This window comes from Myotis nattereri (genome assembly GCF_964212035.1).
Source record: "Myotis nattereri genome assembly, chromosome: 5".
Lineage (NCBI taxonomy): Eukaryota > Metazoa > Chordata > Mammalia > Chiroptera > Vespertilionidae > Myotis > Myotis nattereri.
The window spans coordinates 34,768,491-34,784,319 of NC_138080.1; the positions used below are offsets into that span (position 1 = coordinate 34,768,491).

General features: G+C 38.9%; 1 protein-coding gene across 1 annotated transcript in view; it reads left to right on the plus strand.

Annotated features, from left to right (window-relative positions):
- Window positions 1–15,829, plus strand: part of FZD3 (frizzled class receptor 3) — a 133,959-nt gene that overhangs the window by 30,941 nt on the left and 87,189 nt on the right. The window contains exons 4-5 of the mRNA XM_081092871.1: window positions 8,208–8,404; window positions 13,306–14,323. Of these exons, the coding sequence (XP_080948997.1) occupies window positions 8,208–8,404; window positions 13,306–14,323 (1,215 nt within the window). The remainder of the gene's footprint in view (window positions 1–8,207; window positions 8,405–13,305; window positions 14,324–15,829) is intronic.

Below are 15,829 nucleotides of genomic sequence, written 5' to 3' on the forward strand. Positions count from 1 at the left end.
GTGCAGGCCAGGCTGAGGGGGATCATACCAAATGATGCAGAAATAGCATTCATGATTTTAAAAGCACGAATTTCATGCACCGGACCTCTAGTCTATATATACAAAAGCCTTAGTGACCCTTCAACCAGTACTATGATGCACACTGACCACCAGGGGGCAGGCAGTCAATGCACAAGTATGGAAACATGGAACAGACTGATTAATCTGGCCTGCAGGAATTGAGCCGAAATCAGCAATCCAACATCCCCAAAGGGTTCTGGATTCCGAGAGGGTGCAGGCCAGGTCGAGGGACCCCACTGGTGCACAAATCCGTGCACCAGGCCTCTTGTATTGAAAAACAATACAAGAGTGAGAGCAGGCATCTGTCTGTCCCTTGTTTCCAATCTTTTTTTTTTTTTTTAAATATATTTTATTGATTTTTTACAGAGAGGAAGGGAGAAGGATAGAGAGTTAGAAACATCGATTAGCTGCCTCTTGCACACCTTCTACTGGAGATGTGCCCGCAACCAAGGTACATGCCCTTGACCGGAATCGAACCTGGGACCCTTCAGTCCGCAGGCCGATGCTCTATCCACTGAGCCAAACCAGTTAGGGCTGTTTCCAATCTTATGAGTAAGAATCCAGTGTGTCACTATTAAGTATGATGTTAACTATAACGTTTTTGTAGATGTACCTTATTGAGTTGAGTACGTTACCGTCTAATTCTAGTTTGCTGAAAACTTTTAAAATCATGAATGCTATTTCTGCATCATTTGGTATGATTATGTGATTTTTGTCAGTTTGTTAATTTGGTGGATTACATTGATTGACTTTGAATATTGAGTCAGCCTTGACTTTGTGGAACAAACCCTACTAGGATGGGGTATATAATGCTTTTAATATATTTTTGGATTTGATTTGTTACTATTTTAAGGAATTTTGCATGTATGTTTATGTGGGGTATTGGTTTGTAGTTTTCTTCTTTTGTACTATCTTTGGCTTTAATACTAATCCTGGCTTCATATAATTAGTTGAGATTAATTCTCTGCTATTTTCTGGAAGAGATTGTTTAGAATTGGTATTAATTCTTCTTTGAATGTTGGTTAGATTTTACCAATGAAATAATCTGGCCTGTGCACTTCTTTTTCAAGAGATTTTAATCTACAAATTCAATTTCTTTAATAGTTATAGGACTACTCAGATTATCAGTTTTATCTTAGGTGAGTTTTGATAGTTTGTGGCTTTTGAGGAACTGGCCCACTTCATTTAAATTATCTAGATTAGGTATATATAGTTTTTTATATTATTTCCTTATCTTCTTAATGTCTGTAGAGACTCCAATTGAAAGGCGTGCCGCCTGCCTCTCCGGGCGGTGCGGGAGGAGGAGTCTGGCCGCTGGGCTCTGAAATCCCTCCGCACCCGCCGTAGGGCCTGGCCTCCCCGGAGCCGGTCCGAGTGTCCGGACCGGCTGCGTGGTGGCCGGCAGCGGGCCGAGGGGTGGGGCCGGGCGGCGACCGACCATGGGGGAGGTCATGGGAGCGGAAGGCCTCACCGCCTGGCTCTTTCCTTCCTTCCCCCTTGGTTGGCTCCCCGCTTGCCCGCGCTGGGGCCGGGGGTCCATGCGGCCCTTGGGGCCCGGTCGGGGGGACCAGGGCCTTCGTGGGTCGACCGCCGGGCCCCATTGGGGGGGGCATTGGCTCCCCGGCCCACGGCGGGAGCCCGGCGCGGGCTGCCACCCGCCCGCTGCCCCCCCCCGGACCGGGCCCAGTGCAGCAGCGGCGGCAGCGGAGTGGGGCGCGTGCCCTAGCTCGGGGAGGCCGCCATGCTGCAGTGCACCGGCCCCATGGGCCGGGCCTGCTCCGAGCGGATGCCGCTCCTCCAGAGCTGGGCCACGCCACCGGCTGCACCCCGTTTGCTGCGCCTGTGCCGCCCAGACGCGCTGGAGTCCCAGTCTGCCCGCAGGCCAGCTGCGGGTGCTGTGCGGGAGGGCCATCCTGCCTTGTGGCGAGTTCGAGCGGCAGCAGCAGGAGCCGGACAAGGACTGCGCCCTCCATCTTGCCTTGGGTCCTCCATTTTGGGACGGTGCCATGTGCTTCCTCACGGGAAGAAGCCGCTGCTAGCCACACCCAGGATTTCTCTGGACTAACCAATAATCAAGGGAAGTGCACGCCATCACTATGACCACATCCTGTACCGACTCGCGCCTGGCCAATCGGCAGGGCCCACAGTCCCCTCTTCTGCCCTCACTCCACCCCCCTTTAAAACCCCCTGTCCCATCAGGCCTCTCTCTCTCTCGGCCACTGGAGCTTACCGTTGAATCGGTGAGTGTGGCAGGGGAGCCAAACCTAGGTTTGAAATAAATGACTTTTTGCTTTTGCATCGGACTGACTGGCTCCCTGGAGGTCTTGGGAACTTTGAAATCTGGGCACAACACAATGACATCCTTTCTTTCATTCTTGATATTGGTAATTTGTATTTCTCATTTTTCTTTGTCAGTCTTGCTAAAGCTTATAAATTTTATTGATCTTTTCAAAGTGATTTTTTTCTATTTTTCCGTTTTTAGTTTCATTTATTTTCTTCCTATTTGCTTGCTTTTCATTTATTTTGTTCCTTTTGGCTATTATAAATAATCCTGCTCTGCTATGAGCATTCATATATAAATTTTTTTTTATCTTTAATTTCTTTATTAGTTAAGGTATTACAAATGTGTCCTCATCCCCCCATTAACCTCCAACCTCCCCCTCCCCCCCACACTCATGCCATATATAAATTTTTGCTTGAACACCATTTTTAATTCTTTTGGGTATGTACACAGGAGTGGAATTGTTGAATCATTTGGCAGTTCTATGTTTAACTTCTTGAAGAATCACCACACTCTTTTCCATAGTGGATGCCTCATTTTACATTTTCATAAACAATGTATAAGGGTTTCAGTTTCTCCGCAGCCTTTCAACACTTTTATTTTTAAATTATAGCTATCCTACTGGGTGTGCTATGGTGTTTTGATTTAAATTTCCTTAATGACTAATGATATTGAGCATCTTTTTAAGTGTTTATTAGTCATTGTATAACTTCTTTACAGAAATGTCTGTTCATGTTTTTGGCCCATTTAAAAAATTGGGTTGTCTTTTTGGGTTGAGTTATAGGAATTCTTTATGTATTCTGGATACTAGACCCTTATCAGATAGCTGATTTACAAATATTTTCTTCCATTCTGAGGTTTGTCTGTTCACACTCTTGATAGTGCCCTTTAATATACAAAAGGTTTTCATTTTGAATTTGATTTTGATGAAGTCCAATTTATCTAATTTTTCTTTTGTGCTTTTGGTATCCTATCTAAGAAACCATTGCTAAATCCAGGGTCATGAAACTTCTAAAAGTTTCATATATTTTGCTCTTATATTTAGGCCTTTGATGCATTTAGAATTAATTTTTATATATGGTGTAAAGCACAAGGATCCAACTTTATTCTTTTGCATGTGAATTTTGTCTATAGCTTCACAAGACCACCAAAGTTCTGATGGTTTCTCATTTTTCTAGCATTAGCCTAGGCCAGTGGTCGGCAAACTGCAGCCCCTTGAGTGTGGCTCTTCCACAAAATACCACGTGCGTGCGCACACGTACAGTGTGATTGAAACTTCGTGGCCACACTCAAGGGGCCAAAGAGCCACATGTGGCTCTCGAGCCGCAGTTTGCCGACCACTGCCTAGGCAAATTTGATTCTCAGCTTCTTTTTTATTTTCATATATTTTATTAATTATTTTACAGAGAGGAAAGGAGAAGGATGGAAAGTCAGAAACATCGATGAGAGAGAAACATTGATCAGCTGCCTCCTGCACACCTCCTACTGGGCATGTGCCCGCAACCAGGGTACATGTCCTTGACCAGAATCGAACCTGGAACCTTTCAGTCCGCAGGCCAATGCTCTATCCACTGAGCCAAACCAGTTAGGGCGATTCTCAGCTTCTTGCCTTATGCTCAGATTCAACAAATGCCTCCTTGGAAATGTGGTTGTGCTAATCAGGCCACCTCACTTTGCTTCCCTGCTCTCTTGATTCTTGGTCTCTCTAGTTCTTTTCCTTCATTAGTTCTCTAATAGCTTTTTTTTTAGTCCTCACCTGAAAATATTTTTCCATTGATTTTTAGAGAAAGTGGAAAAGAGAGGGAAAGAGAAATATCGATGTAAGAGAAACACATTGATTGGTTGCCTCCTGCACACACCCCAACCAGGGCCTGGGCCAGAGTGGAGCCTGCAACCAAGATATGCTCCCTTGACTGGAATCAAACCTGGGATGCTTAGGTCTGCAGGCTGACGCTCTATCCACTGAGCCAAACCTGCTAGGGCCCAATAGCTTTAAAAATATTTTTTTTAACTTTTTTTTTCTGGATTTTCAAGCTGTTTTTTTCTTTTTTCTTTTTTTAAGTTTGCTCTGAAAGAAGTAGAGATTCTTTTTATATTTTTATTGATTTCAGAGAGGAAGGGAGAGGGAGAGAGAGATGGAAACATCAGTGATGAGAGAGAATCATTGATTGGTTGCCTCCTGTACACCCCACACTGGGGATCAAGCCTGCAATCCAGGCATGTGCCCTGACTAGGAATCGAACCATGACCTCCTGATTCATAGTTCGACGCTCAACCACTGAGCCACGCCAGCCCGGCTAAATCTGTTCTTGATGGATGCATTGGTTTAACACAAACTACTACTTCATACCTGGAAGTGATAGTAACATATAGTTTATTGCCACAAATAGTTTATTGTTATACTGGTATATTGGTTCTCACATCCATTATCCAGTTAACTTCTTTTTAAATTGAATCTTTATTGTTGAGAGTATTATATATATCTCCCCCCCCCCATTGACCCCTTTTAGCCTGCCCCTGCTTCTCCCCCACCCCCCCACACACACCCCAGGCCTTCACCATCCTATTGGCTGTGTCCATGGATTATGCATATATGCATACAAATTCTTTGGTTGATCTCTTCCCACCCACCCACCCACCCTCCCCCGCCTTCTCTCTGAGATTCTGCACTTTGTTCTATGCTTCTATGTCTCTGGATCTGTTTTGTCCATCAGTTTATTTTGTTCATTAGATTCCACATATAAGTGAGATCATGTGATACTTGTCTTTCTCTGACTGGCTTACTTCACTTAGCATAATATTCTCCAGGTCCCTCCTTGCTGTTTCAATGGGTAAAAGATCCTTCTTTTTTACTGCTGCATAGTATTCTGTGGTATAAATGTACCACAGCCTTTTAATCCACTCATCTACTTGGGCTATTTCCAGGTCTTAGCTATTGTAAATTGTGCTGCTAAGAACATAGGGGTGCATAAATTCTTTCTGATTGGTGTTTCAGATTTCTTAGGATATAGTCCTAGATGTGGGATCACTGAGTCAAATGTAAGTTCCATATTTCATTTTTTGAGGAAACTCCGTACTGTTTTCCATAATGGCTGCACCAGTCTGCATTCTCATCAGCAATGTACTAGTCTTCATATCCTCACCAGCACTAGTTATTTGTTGATTTGTTTATGATAGCCATTCTGACAAGTGTGAAGTGATACCTCATTGTTTTTATTTGCATCTCTCTGATGATCAGTGACTTTGAGCATTTTTTCATAAGTCTCTTGGTCATCTGTATGTCCACTTTGGACAAGTGTCTATTTAGTTCCTGTGCCCATTTTTTAATTGGATCATTTGTCTTCCTTTTGTTCAATTGTATGAGTTCCTTATATATTTTGAATATTAACCCTTTATCAGATGTATCATTGGTAAATATGTTCTCCCATACAGTGGGCTCCCTTTTCATTTTGTTGATGGTTTCTTTTGCTGTGCAGAAGCTTTTTATTTTGGTGTAGTCCCATTTGCTTATTTTTTCCTTAGTTTCCTTTGCCCTAGGACAGTGGTCGGCAAACTGCGGCTCGCGAGCCACATGCGGCTCTTTGGCCTCTTGAGTGTAGCCACGAAGTTTCAATCGCACTGTACGTGCGCGCCCGCACGTGATATTTTGGGGAAGAGCCACACTCAAGAGGCCGCAGTTTGCCAACCACTGCCCTAGGAGATGTATCTGTAAACATATTGCTATGAGAGATATCTGAGATTTTGCTGCCTATGGTTTCTTTTAGGGTTTTTATAGTTTCACGACTTACATTTAAGTCCTTTATCCATTTAGAGTTTGCTAGTATTCTTGTGTAAGGTGTAAATTGGTGATCTAGTTTCATTTTTTTGCATGTATCTCCAATTTTCCCATCATCATTTATTGAAGAGACTGTCTTGACTCCAATGTATGTTCTTACCTTCTTTGTCAAATATTAATTGAGCATAATGGCTTGGGTTGATTTTTGGGTCTCTGTTCTGCTCCATTGATCTATATGTGTGTTCTTGTGCCAGTACCAGGCTGTTTGATTACAGTGGCTTTGTAGTATAACTTGATAATCTGGTATTGTGATTCCTCCAACTTTGTTGTTCTTTTTCAAGATTGCTGGACTATTCGGGGTCTTTTTTGGGTCTCGAGTATTTGTTCTAGATCTGTGAAATATGCCGTTGGTAGTTTAATAGGGATTGCATTGAATCTATAGATTGTTTTTGGTAGTAAATGATGTTAATTTTACCAATCCATGAGAGCAGTATTTTCTTCCACATGTTAAAATTTTCCTCTAGCTCTTTTTTCAATGTCCTGTAGTTTGCCAAGTACAGACTTTTACCTCCTTGGTTAAGTTTATTCCTAAGTGTTTTAATTTTTTTTTCAATGGTAAATGGGGTTGTTTATTTAGGCTCCCTTTCTGAGAATTCATTATTGATGTATAAAAAAGCCATCGATTTTTGGGTGTTAATTTTGTATTCTGCTCTATTGCCTAATTCATTTATTAAATCTAGTTTTTTGGTAGAGTCTTTAGGATTTTCTATGAACAATATCTGTGAATAATGAGAGTTTTACTTCCTCCTTTCCAATTTGAATGCCTTTTATTTTTTCTCCTTGTCTGATCATTGTGGCCAGGACTTCCAGTACTATGTTGAATAAGAGTAGTGAAAGCCAACATCCCTGTCTTGTTCCTGTTCTACAGTTTACTTCTTTGACATCAGTTTCTTTAAGTGACTCTTGCTTTTCTGATTGTATTGTGTATAGGAGATCTCTTGTTAATATTTATCAGTGTAGAAGTAAATTGATTCTTACTCAATAGGCCTGGTAGTGAGAATATTTGTTATCAATTCAAAATTAACAATGACTCTAAAACTATTATGTAAACAAGTGAAAAAATATTTGCTTGTCAAAAGCCCAGATGTGTCCTAGCTAGTTAGGCTCAGTGGCTAGAGTGGCGGCCTGTGAACTGAAGGGTCCTGATCCCCAGTGTGGAGCGTTCAGAAGGTAGCCGATCAGTGATTGTCTCTCAGCATTGATGTTTCTATCTCTCTCTCCCTCTCCCTTCCTCTCTGAAATCAATAAAAAATATATATATATTAAAAAAATAAAAAGCCCAGATGTACACTTCCTGGGATATTTGATCTATTCCTGTGGTTATAATGATGATTTAATATGGTTTTATGTTTGGAGCCACTATTTATTCCTTTTTGCTTTCTTAATATCAGCTTATAGTTAGCTCTGTTTACATCAAGTGATTTCAGAGTTTAAAGAACTCTCTTTTGTTTTATCTTTAATTTTTAATGTAAAAAGAACAAGAAAGTATGAGAAAAGGTGAGAGATCTCTTTCGTACTTCTCTCCCTCAAAATAACTAGTTTAACTACTTCTCTTCCTCCCCTCCCCTTCCTTTTTACTTTTTGTCCTCTCTCCTGTTGATACATGTTAATTGAAGAAAATATAGAAATTGAAATAAATAAAAGGAAGAATATTAAAATTTCTTGTAATCTCATCCCAAGAAGTAATCTTTTGAGCATTTATCATACATATTTTTTTCTTTATAAAATGGAGCATATTGTTATTATTGGTTCTCAGGCTTGTCTCTACATTAATATCACCAGTAACAATTAAAATATACATATAGATTCTGGGATATATCTCAGACTTAACCAAATCAGAATCTCTAGGGGTGGGGCTAAGATGGTTTGTTAAAAACAAAACAAAACAAACAAAAAAAAACCCTCCTTAAAAAAATGTAATAACTTTCAGAATTTTTTAGACAAAAAATTGAATATTGCAATATGGTATATAGAAAACTTTAATTTATATAGAAATCTTTCTCTAATGATTCAATTTTAACTTTTTCCTAGCCATTCCACCCTATGGTGAATCTGGATTGTTCTCGGGATTTCCGGCCATTTCTTTGTGCACTCTATGCTCCTATTTGTATGGAATATGGACGTGTCACACTTCCCTGTCGTAGACTGTGTCAGCGGGCTTACAGCGAATGTTCAAAACTTATGGAGATGTTTGGTGTTCCTTGGCCTGAAGATATGGAATGCAGTAGGTGCGAAAATCATATTTTTATGGATCATGACTTATGTTGCAATATATTTAAAAATTACTTGTCTTCTTGTTCATCAGTTTTTAAAAACTTTTTTAAGTACATATATATTAGTCTTAATTTAAAAAAATATACATATATATTTTTTTTATTTCAGAGAGGAAAGGGAGAGGGAGAGAGATAGAAACATCAGTCATGAGAGCGAATCATTGATTGGCTGCCTCCTGCATGCCCCACACTGGGGATCAAGCCCACAACCTGGGCATGTGTCCTGACTGGGAATCAAACCATGACCTCCTGGTTTATAGGTCAATCACTGAGCCACACCAGCTGGGCTGATTTTTTCTTTTTAAGGAAAAAAAAAAATTTAGATGAAATTGAAAATTCCTTCCTTGGTACCTGCCTTGATTTCATTACCTTCTTTCCTCCCCAGAGATGAAGTAATCATGTTAAATTTGTTGTTAATCATTCCTGTGTTTGTTTTTATACTCTTACTACATATATACATATCCATAAGCAACATTAAATTTTTTTACATGTACCTATGTTTATATCTTTAGGTCTGGTTCATTCCCTTTAGTTGCTATATAATGGCCAATTGTACTAATATCCTATAGTTATTTAGCCATCTCCTAAGGATGGTCATTTGGATTATTTCCAGGTTTTTGCTATTATGAACAATGCTACAGTGAACATTGTCTCCTTCATGTTTAAAATTAAATTTGTTTATCATCTGACAGTAGTCCTTGGAGGTAGGTAAAAAGCAGGTGGTGTTATTCTCATTTGAGAGATGGAAAATTTAAAAAATAAAACATTAATTTCTTGTAGTCAATTCACTGACATTTTGCTTTCTTATCCACTCTCTCCTCAAATACCTGATTGTGTTTATAGTACCTCTTCAGAAGTTTGTAAATTTTTTGACTGGGCCAGAATCCTGTCTTGTTTTTTGTATCTAACTCTCATATTTAGTGGTCTTTTTATGTTAAAAGTGTATATACATGTATAGAAATCTCATTATGATCTTTATGTCTTTATTTTGATAAGATTAAATCTATTTTATGTCCTCACTATTGCTTGGGATTGCCTAACTCTGAAAGCTTAAATCCTGGCAAGCTGGTCTTTCATAACAACTCTTCATTCTTCCACATCTCTCATATTTTTGTTTCTACTGTACCCATCTTCGCTTCATGGACACCCCTAGACTTTTGTGTTTTTTTACTCTCCCAATAGACACCTTCCTGATCTTAATTATTTCCTTACGTAGCTTAAGCTTTGTGGTCCATCACTTGAAATAACACTTTTGCTAGCATTTTTAATTTATTTCTTCTACTATATTTGCTCAGATCCCCAAACTGATTGATTCAACCAATGTTTTATAAATTACCTGTGCTATTATTTAATGATTCAAACCATAGCAATTCTGTTTGCTGTTTGTCTTTGGTCAGTAGGGAAATTTGTGCTCGTCCCCCTAAGCACCTAAGCTAAATCTATATAATTCATTTCAAACTCATTTCACTTTTATTCTCTATTTAACCTTTATTCCCCTTAACCTCAACCTGTCCTCTCCTAAAAACCAGTTAGGCCATCATATGTGAACCGTTGTAGACTGTTACATCTCAAACCAATCCTTTCAATTTTCTTTATTGGATCCTTTACTGCTTTCTGACTATTAAACACTGGTGCTTCTCAGAGTTCTGTTCCTATTCTCTTTGATTCTACATGCTTCCCCCAGATAATATCATCTTACTGGTTTAAACTTTTATTCATATACTGATGACTACTAAATCTAAATCTGTAGCTTTGATTATCTTCCTACCAAATTCTATATCTGCATATCCAAAGCCATTGGAAATGCTGGCTTGAATTTGTCTCAGATAACTCAGTTTCAACATGTTCAAAATTTACTTTATTCCTAGATCATTTTTTTATTGCCTGGAAGTCATCTTCCAACTTTATTGACCTTAACTTCCACGTTTAATCAGTTATAAATCCCATGTAACTAATTTCATAGCTGTCACATTCTCACTGCCTTACATGGTTTTAGTTCTGGCTCAACAGGTATCTCTGTCCCCATTTTTGCCCAGCTCTCTCTATCTTCCACACTGCTCTTAGTCATCTTTCTAATTTCTTGGGGTAGGGTTATATGAATATATTTATTCAATAATCATTAATTTAACAAATATTAAGTGGATGTGCTCTGTGTGTGGGCACTATTCTATGTTGAAGATGAACAGTAAACAAAACATCTCTGTTTTTATGGAGCTAAAATTCTAGTGGTGGGAGATAAATAGATAATATCAGATGGTAACAAATGCTGTTAAGAGTAGAGATCAGAGACATAGAAGTATGGAACAGACTGATGAATCTCAGAGGGGAGACACGGTGGTTGGGTGGGTGAGAAAAGATTAATCAAAGAACTTATATGCATTATATGCATAACCCATGGATATAGACAATAATGTGGTGGTGAAGGCCTGGGGGTGGGGCACAGGTTGAAGGGGGTAAACGGGTGCGGGGTGGGGGGGGGGGGGAAACGGGACATCTGTAATACTTTCAACAGTAAAGATAAATTTAAAAAAAGAATAGAGTTAGGTGATAGTGATACAATACAGGGAAGTATTGTATTTTCTATTTTCTGTGGAGGTATTGGGGAAGGCCTTTTTGATAAGGAGGCATTGGAACAGGGACCTAAGTAAAGTGGGAGAACAAATACAGATATCTAGGAAAGAATAGTCTAGGCAGAAGAAACAGGGGAGCAAGTTCAGAGGTTCTGAAGCGGAAGAACGCTTGGCATATTCAGAGAACAAAGAGATCAAAGGGGCTGGAGCTAAGTGAGGGAGGGAGAATGGAAAGGTTAAGTAAGATCAGAAAAGTACTGGGTGGGGGGGTGGTAGTTTTGTAGCTCTAATTGAATTTGAATTTGACTCAGAGTGAGAAGGGAAGTTGTTAGAGGATTTTGAACAGAAGAAATATGATCATGAGCACAGGAGTGGCTGCTGTATGGAAGTGGAGATCAATTGGAAGTTCAGGGAAGAGGCACTAATGTCAAACTGAGGGGCAGCAGTGGAGAAAAAGAGAAGTGGTCAGATTCTGGAATATCACAGAGTAGAATGACAGGATTTGCTGGTAGACTCTGAAGTGTAAATGAGAGAGAAGATGACCCCAAAGTTTTTGGCCTAGGCAGCTAGAATGAAATTATCATTTATGGAGATGGAGAAATCTAAGGAGTGGAAATCAAGAGTGGTTTTGAGTGAAGGGCGTATATGTGTTGAATTGGAAGTTAGATATGTACAAATACATCCATAAAAATACATAGTATTACTTTGTATGGTTTTAAATTTTATCAGTTTTACACACACACACACACACACACACACACATACATTTCTGCAATATGCTTGCTTCTCCAATCTCATCCCTGTCACAAGTCATGCACACCTCATGCTCCAGTAGTACTAAACACACTGTATGCTTTTGCTTACATTTCTTTCTAAAATACTGTTTGGCATACTTCCAATACTGGCAAATACTGATTGAAAATTTTATGTTAAGAGACTTATTCTGTGGAGTCTTTTATAACCTCTTCTCCTGAAATAATTAATCCTTCTCTACATCATTTTATACTTTATATAGATTTTGATTACTTCATGTGTCACATTGCTGTCTTTTTTGTTGTCTTTACCAGTATGTATCTCCTTTTAGATTGAAGGATAGAGATCCTGTTCTTTTGTCTGTTTATGTTAAACCCCTGGCATACTTCAGGATTCCAATAAATGCCTGAATGCAGTAAGTTTCTGTCTTTTGGCTTTATAATTCCAAGCCCTGTGAAGAAAATGGTTTGTATCAAAAAATAAAGGATTAATCCACTACAGCATAAGGTTATGCATGCATTTGGCAAACAATATAAGTGATAGTTCCTTGGAAACTATTTGATGCATATAAACTAGTATATTAGCCACTTATAAGGATTTTTAATGTTAATCTAACTCAAAATACCTTGGAACATGCATTTAGGGAATATTTTTAACTTATGTTTAAGTAAGTTCTTATGTGAATATAGGGTAAGTTGAAGACTATACTGTAGTTAGACCAAACTAACTTCTAGCGTCTATTCTGTTGGAACTATATACTTAAATGTATTTATTTTACCTGTTCTATATATATTTTATATTTTGCAATGCTCTAAACTGTTCTAAATAAATAGTTTATATATACACCTTAAAAAAATTTTTTTTATTGATTTCAGAGAAGAAGGGAGAGGGAGAGAGAGAGAGAAACATCAATGATGAGAGAGAGTCATGGATCAGCTGCCCCCTGCACGCCCCACGCTGGGGATCGAGCCTGCACCCTGGGCATGTGCTCTAACCAGGAATCAACCAGTAACACTCAACCACTGAGCCATGCTGGCTGGGCATACACCTTTTTTGGATGGCTATGCTTGACTATTTTAAAAAAGAGTACTGTTTTCGTCGTCGTTTTAATCCTCACCCAAGAATTCTAGAGAGACTGGGAGGGAGAAGGGCGAGAGAGAGAGAAAAACATCGACACAAGAGAGACACATCGATTGGCTGCCTCCTGATCGAGCCCTACCGGGGCTAAGGAACTTTCAACCAAGGTATATGCCCTTGACTGGGAATTGAATCCATGAAACCGGCAAGAGTTCTGTTTTTAAAGCCAAGACAAAAATAAGTATGAAACAATATCATTTTTGGTCAACTATGGAAAATCTAGTTCTGTGAACCAAAGAGAAAATATTACCATTTACTTTATTTCTACTTATTGTAATGTGCTCTAAGTACGTAAAGATAAATATTAAGGTCACAGGTGGTAATTTTGGAAATCCAAATTGTTAAGGAGCAGTGATTTCCCAATAAGTAAAATGGTTCTCATCTTGTATTTTATAGGTTCCCAGATTGTGATGAGCCATACCCTCGACTTGTGGATCTGAATTTAGCTGGAGATCCTACTGAAGGAGCCCCAGTGGCAGTGCAGAGGGACTATGGTTTTTGGTGTCCCCGGGAGTTGAAAATTGATCCTGATCTTGGTTATTCTTTTTTGCACGTGCGTGATTGTTCACCTCCTTGTCCAAATATGTACTTTAGGAGAGAAGAACTATCATTTGCTCGATATTTCATAGGATTGATCTCAATCATTTGCCTCTCTGCCACGTTGTTTACTTTTTTAACTTTTTTGATTGATGTCACAAGATTTCGTTATCCTGAAAGACCTATTATATTTTATGCAGTCTGCTACATGATGGTATCATTAATTTTCTTCATTGGGTTTTTGCTTGAGGACCGAGTAGCCTGCAATGCATCTAGCCCTGCACAGTATAAGGCTTCCACAGTGACACAAGGATCTCATAATAAAGCTTGTACCATGCTTTTTATGGTACTTTATTTTTTTACTATGGCTGGCAGCGTTTGGTGGGTAATTCTTACCATCACATGGTTCTTGGCAGCCGTGCCAAAGTGGGGTAGTGAAGCTATTGAGAAGAAAGCATTGCTGTTTCACGCCAGTGCATGGGGCATCCCTGGAACTCTAACTATCATCCTTTTAGCGATGAATAAAATTGAAGGTGACAATATCAGTGGCGTGTGTTTTGTTGGCCTCTACGATGTTGATGCATTGAGATACTTTGTTCTTGCACCCCTCTGCCTATATGTGGTAGTTGGGGTTTCACTCCTTTTAGCTGGCATTATATCCCTAAACAGAGTTCGAATTGAGATTCCATTAGAAAAGGAGAACCAAGATAAATTGGTGAAGTTTATGATCCGGATTGGTGTTTTCAGCATTCTTTATCTGGTACCACTCTTGGTTGTAATTGGATGCTATTTTTATGAGCAAGCTTACCGTGGCATCTGGGAAACAACATGGATACAAGAACGCTGCAGAGAATATCACATTCCATGTCCATATCAGGTAAGGGAAACCTTGTTCTAAATTTTGTGTAATAGTGAAAAGAAGGCATATTACTATGAAGAGCTAATCTTAGCTGGGGTTTTAAAAAAATTCATGAACCTTCAATTTGTATATAAAGTTTTAAAGCGAACGATAATGAACAAATATATTGTAATAATGTCATGCATATATTTCTGTAAACATCTTCCTTTTAAAATAAGACTTTTACCACTTTAAGGTATGGGCTTTTAAGCAATTTACATCTGTTATTACAAAATAGTTGCTTGTTGATTCTTTAAAACTCCACAGGTTTGAGGGGAAGAAGCACTTTACCAACTCTGGTAAAAAGGTACTGTCTTTTTATAGAAATTTTACTGATGTTCAAAATAGGAATTAATTGTTTTAACAGTTTTGCAAAAATAATAGAATGCAGTTGTACAAACCAGTTCATCTCTTAATTGGTCTCAGTTTTCTCTTTTGCATACTGAATATTTTGTGATTTACTTTTTAGTTTAAAGCAGTAGTTCTCAACCTTCCTAATGCCGCGACCCTTTAATACAGTTCCTCATGTTGTGGTGATCCCCAAGCATAAAATTATTTTCGTTGCTACTTCATAACTGTAATTTTGTTACTGTTATGAATCATAATGTAAATATCTGATATGCAGGATGTATTTTCATTGTTACAAATTGAACATAATTAATGCACAGTGATTAATCACAAAAATAATATGTAATTATGTATGTGTTTTCCGATGGTCTTAGGCGACCCCTGTGAAAGGGTCATTTGACCCCCAAAGGGGTCGCGACCCACAGGTTGAGAACCGCTGGTTTAAAGAGATTAGGTAATCATAATAATAGAATCTTAGAATTTTAGATCTTGAAAAAACTTTAGAGATCATTTTCAGGTTCCCTCTATAAAGTTCTTAAGCATCTGTCTCCTTTGAGGCTTAGAAATGTATAGTAGCTTGCTCACACTCACCTGGGATTTAGGTCCTAGGAGAGAAGTGGAACAAGGAAAGTAATTCAGAGGAGTTGATGCTAAGTATTTATCTCTCTCATCTTAAAACCTTCTCTGGAACTATGCCACTAGCTATTACCCTCTCTTCTTCCTTTTAAGACGAATTTTTTTGAAAGAGTTGTCTCCTGTTCATCATGTTCCAGGTTTCCTATTCTCGGAAGTACACCAGCCACCTTTTCATCTATCCCAACCCTTATGTTTCTCTAATACCTTTTAAATGTCTTTCTTAAAGTACTTATGTATTTTACTTGTCTATTTCTCCTGCTAGATGGTGAATTCTTTGAAAGCAAGAAATTCTTTTGCTTTCATATTTTTAATGCATATTCTGTAGGTTAGTAGATAGATAATACCATTGAGAATGTGGGTGTATAGATTGAGAAGAAGAGACGTAAGAAATGGTAATAGTCCTAGCCAGTTTGGCTCAGTGGATAGAGTGTGGGCCCTTGTACTGAAGGGTCCCAGGTTTGAGTCTGGTCAAGGGTATGTACCTTGGTTTTAGGCTTGATC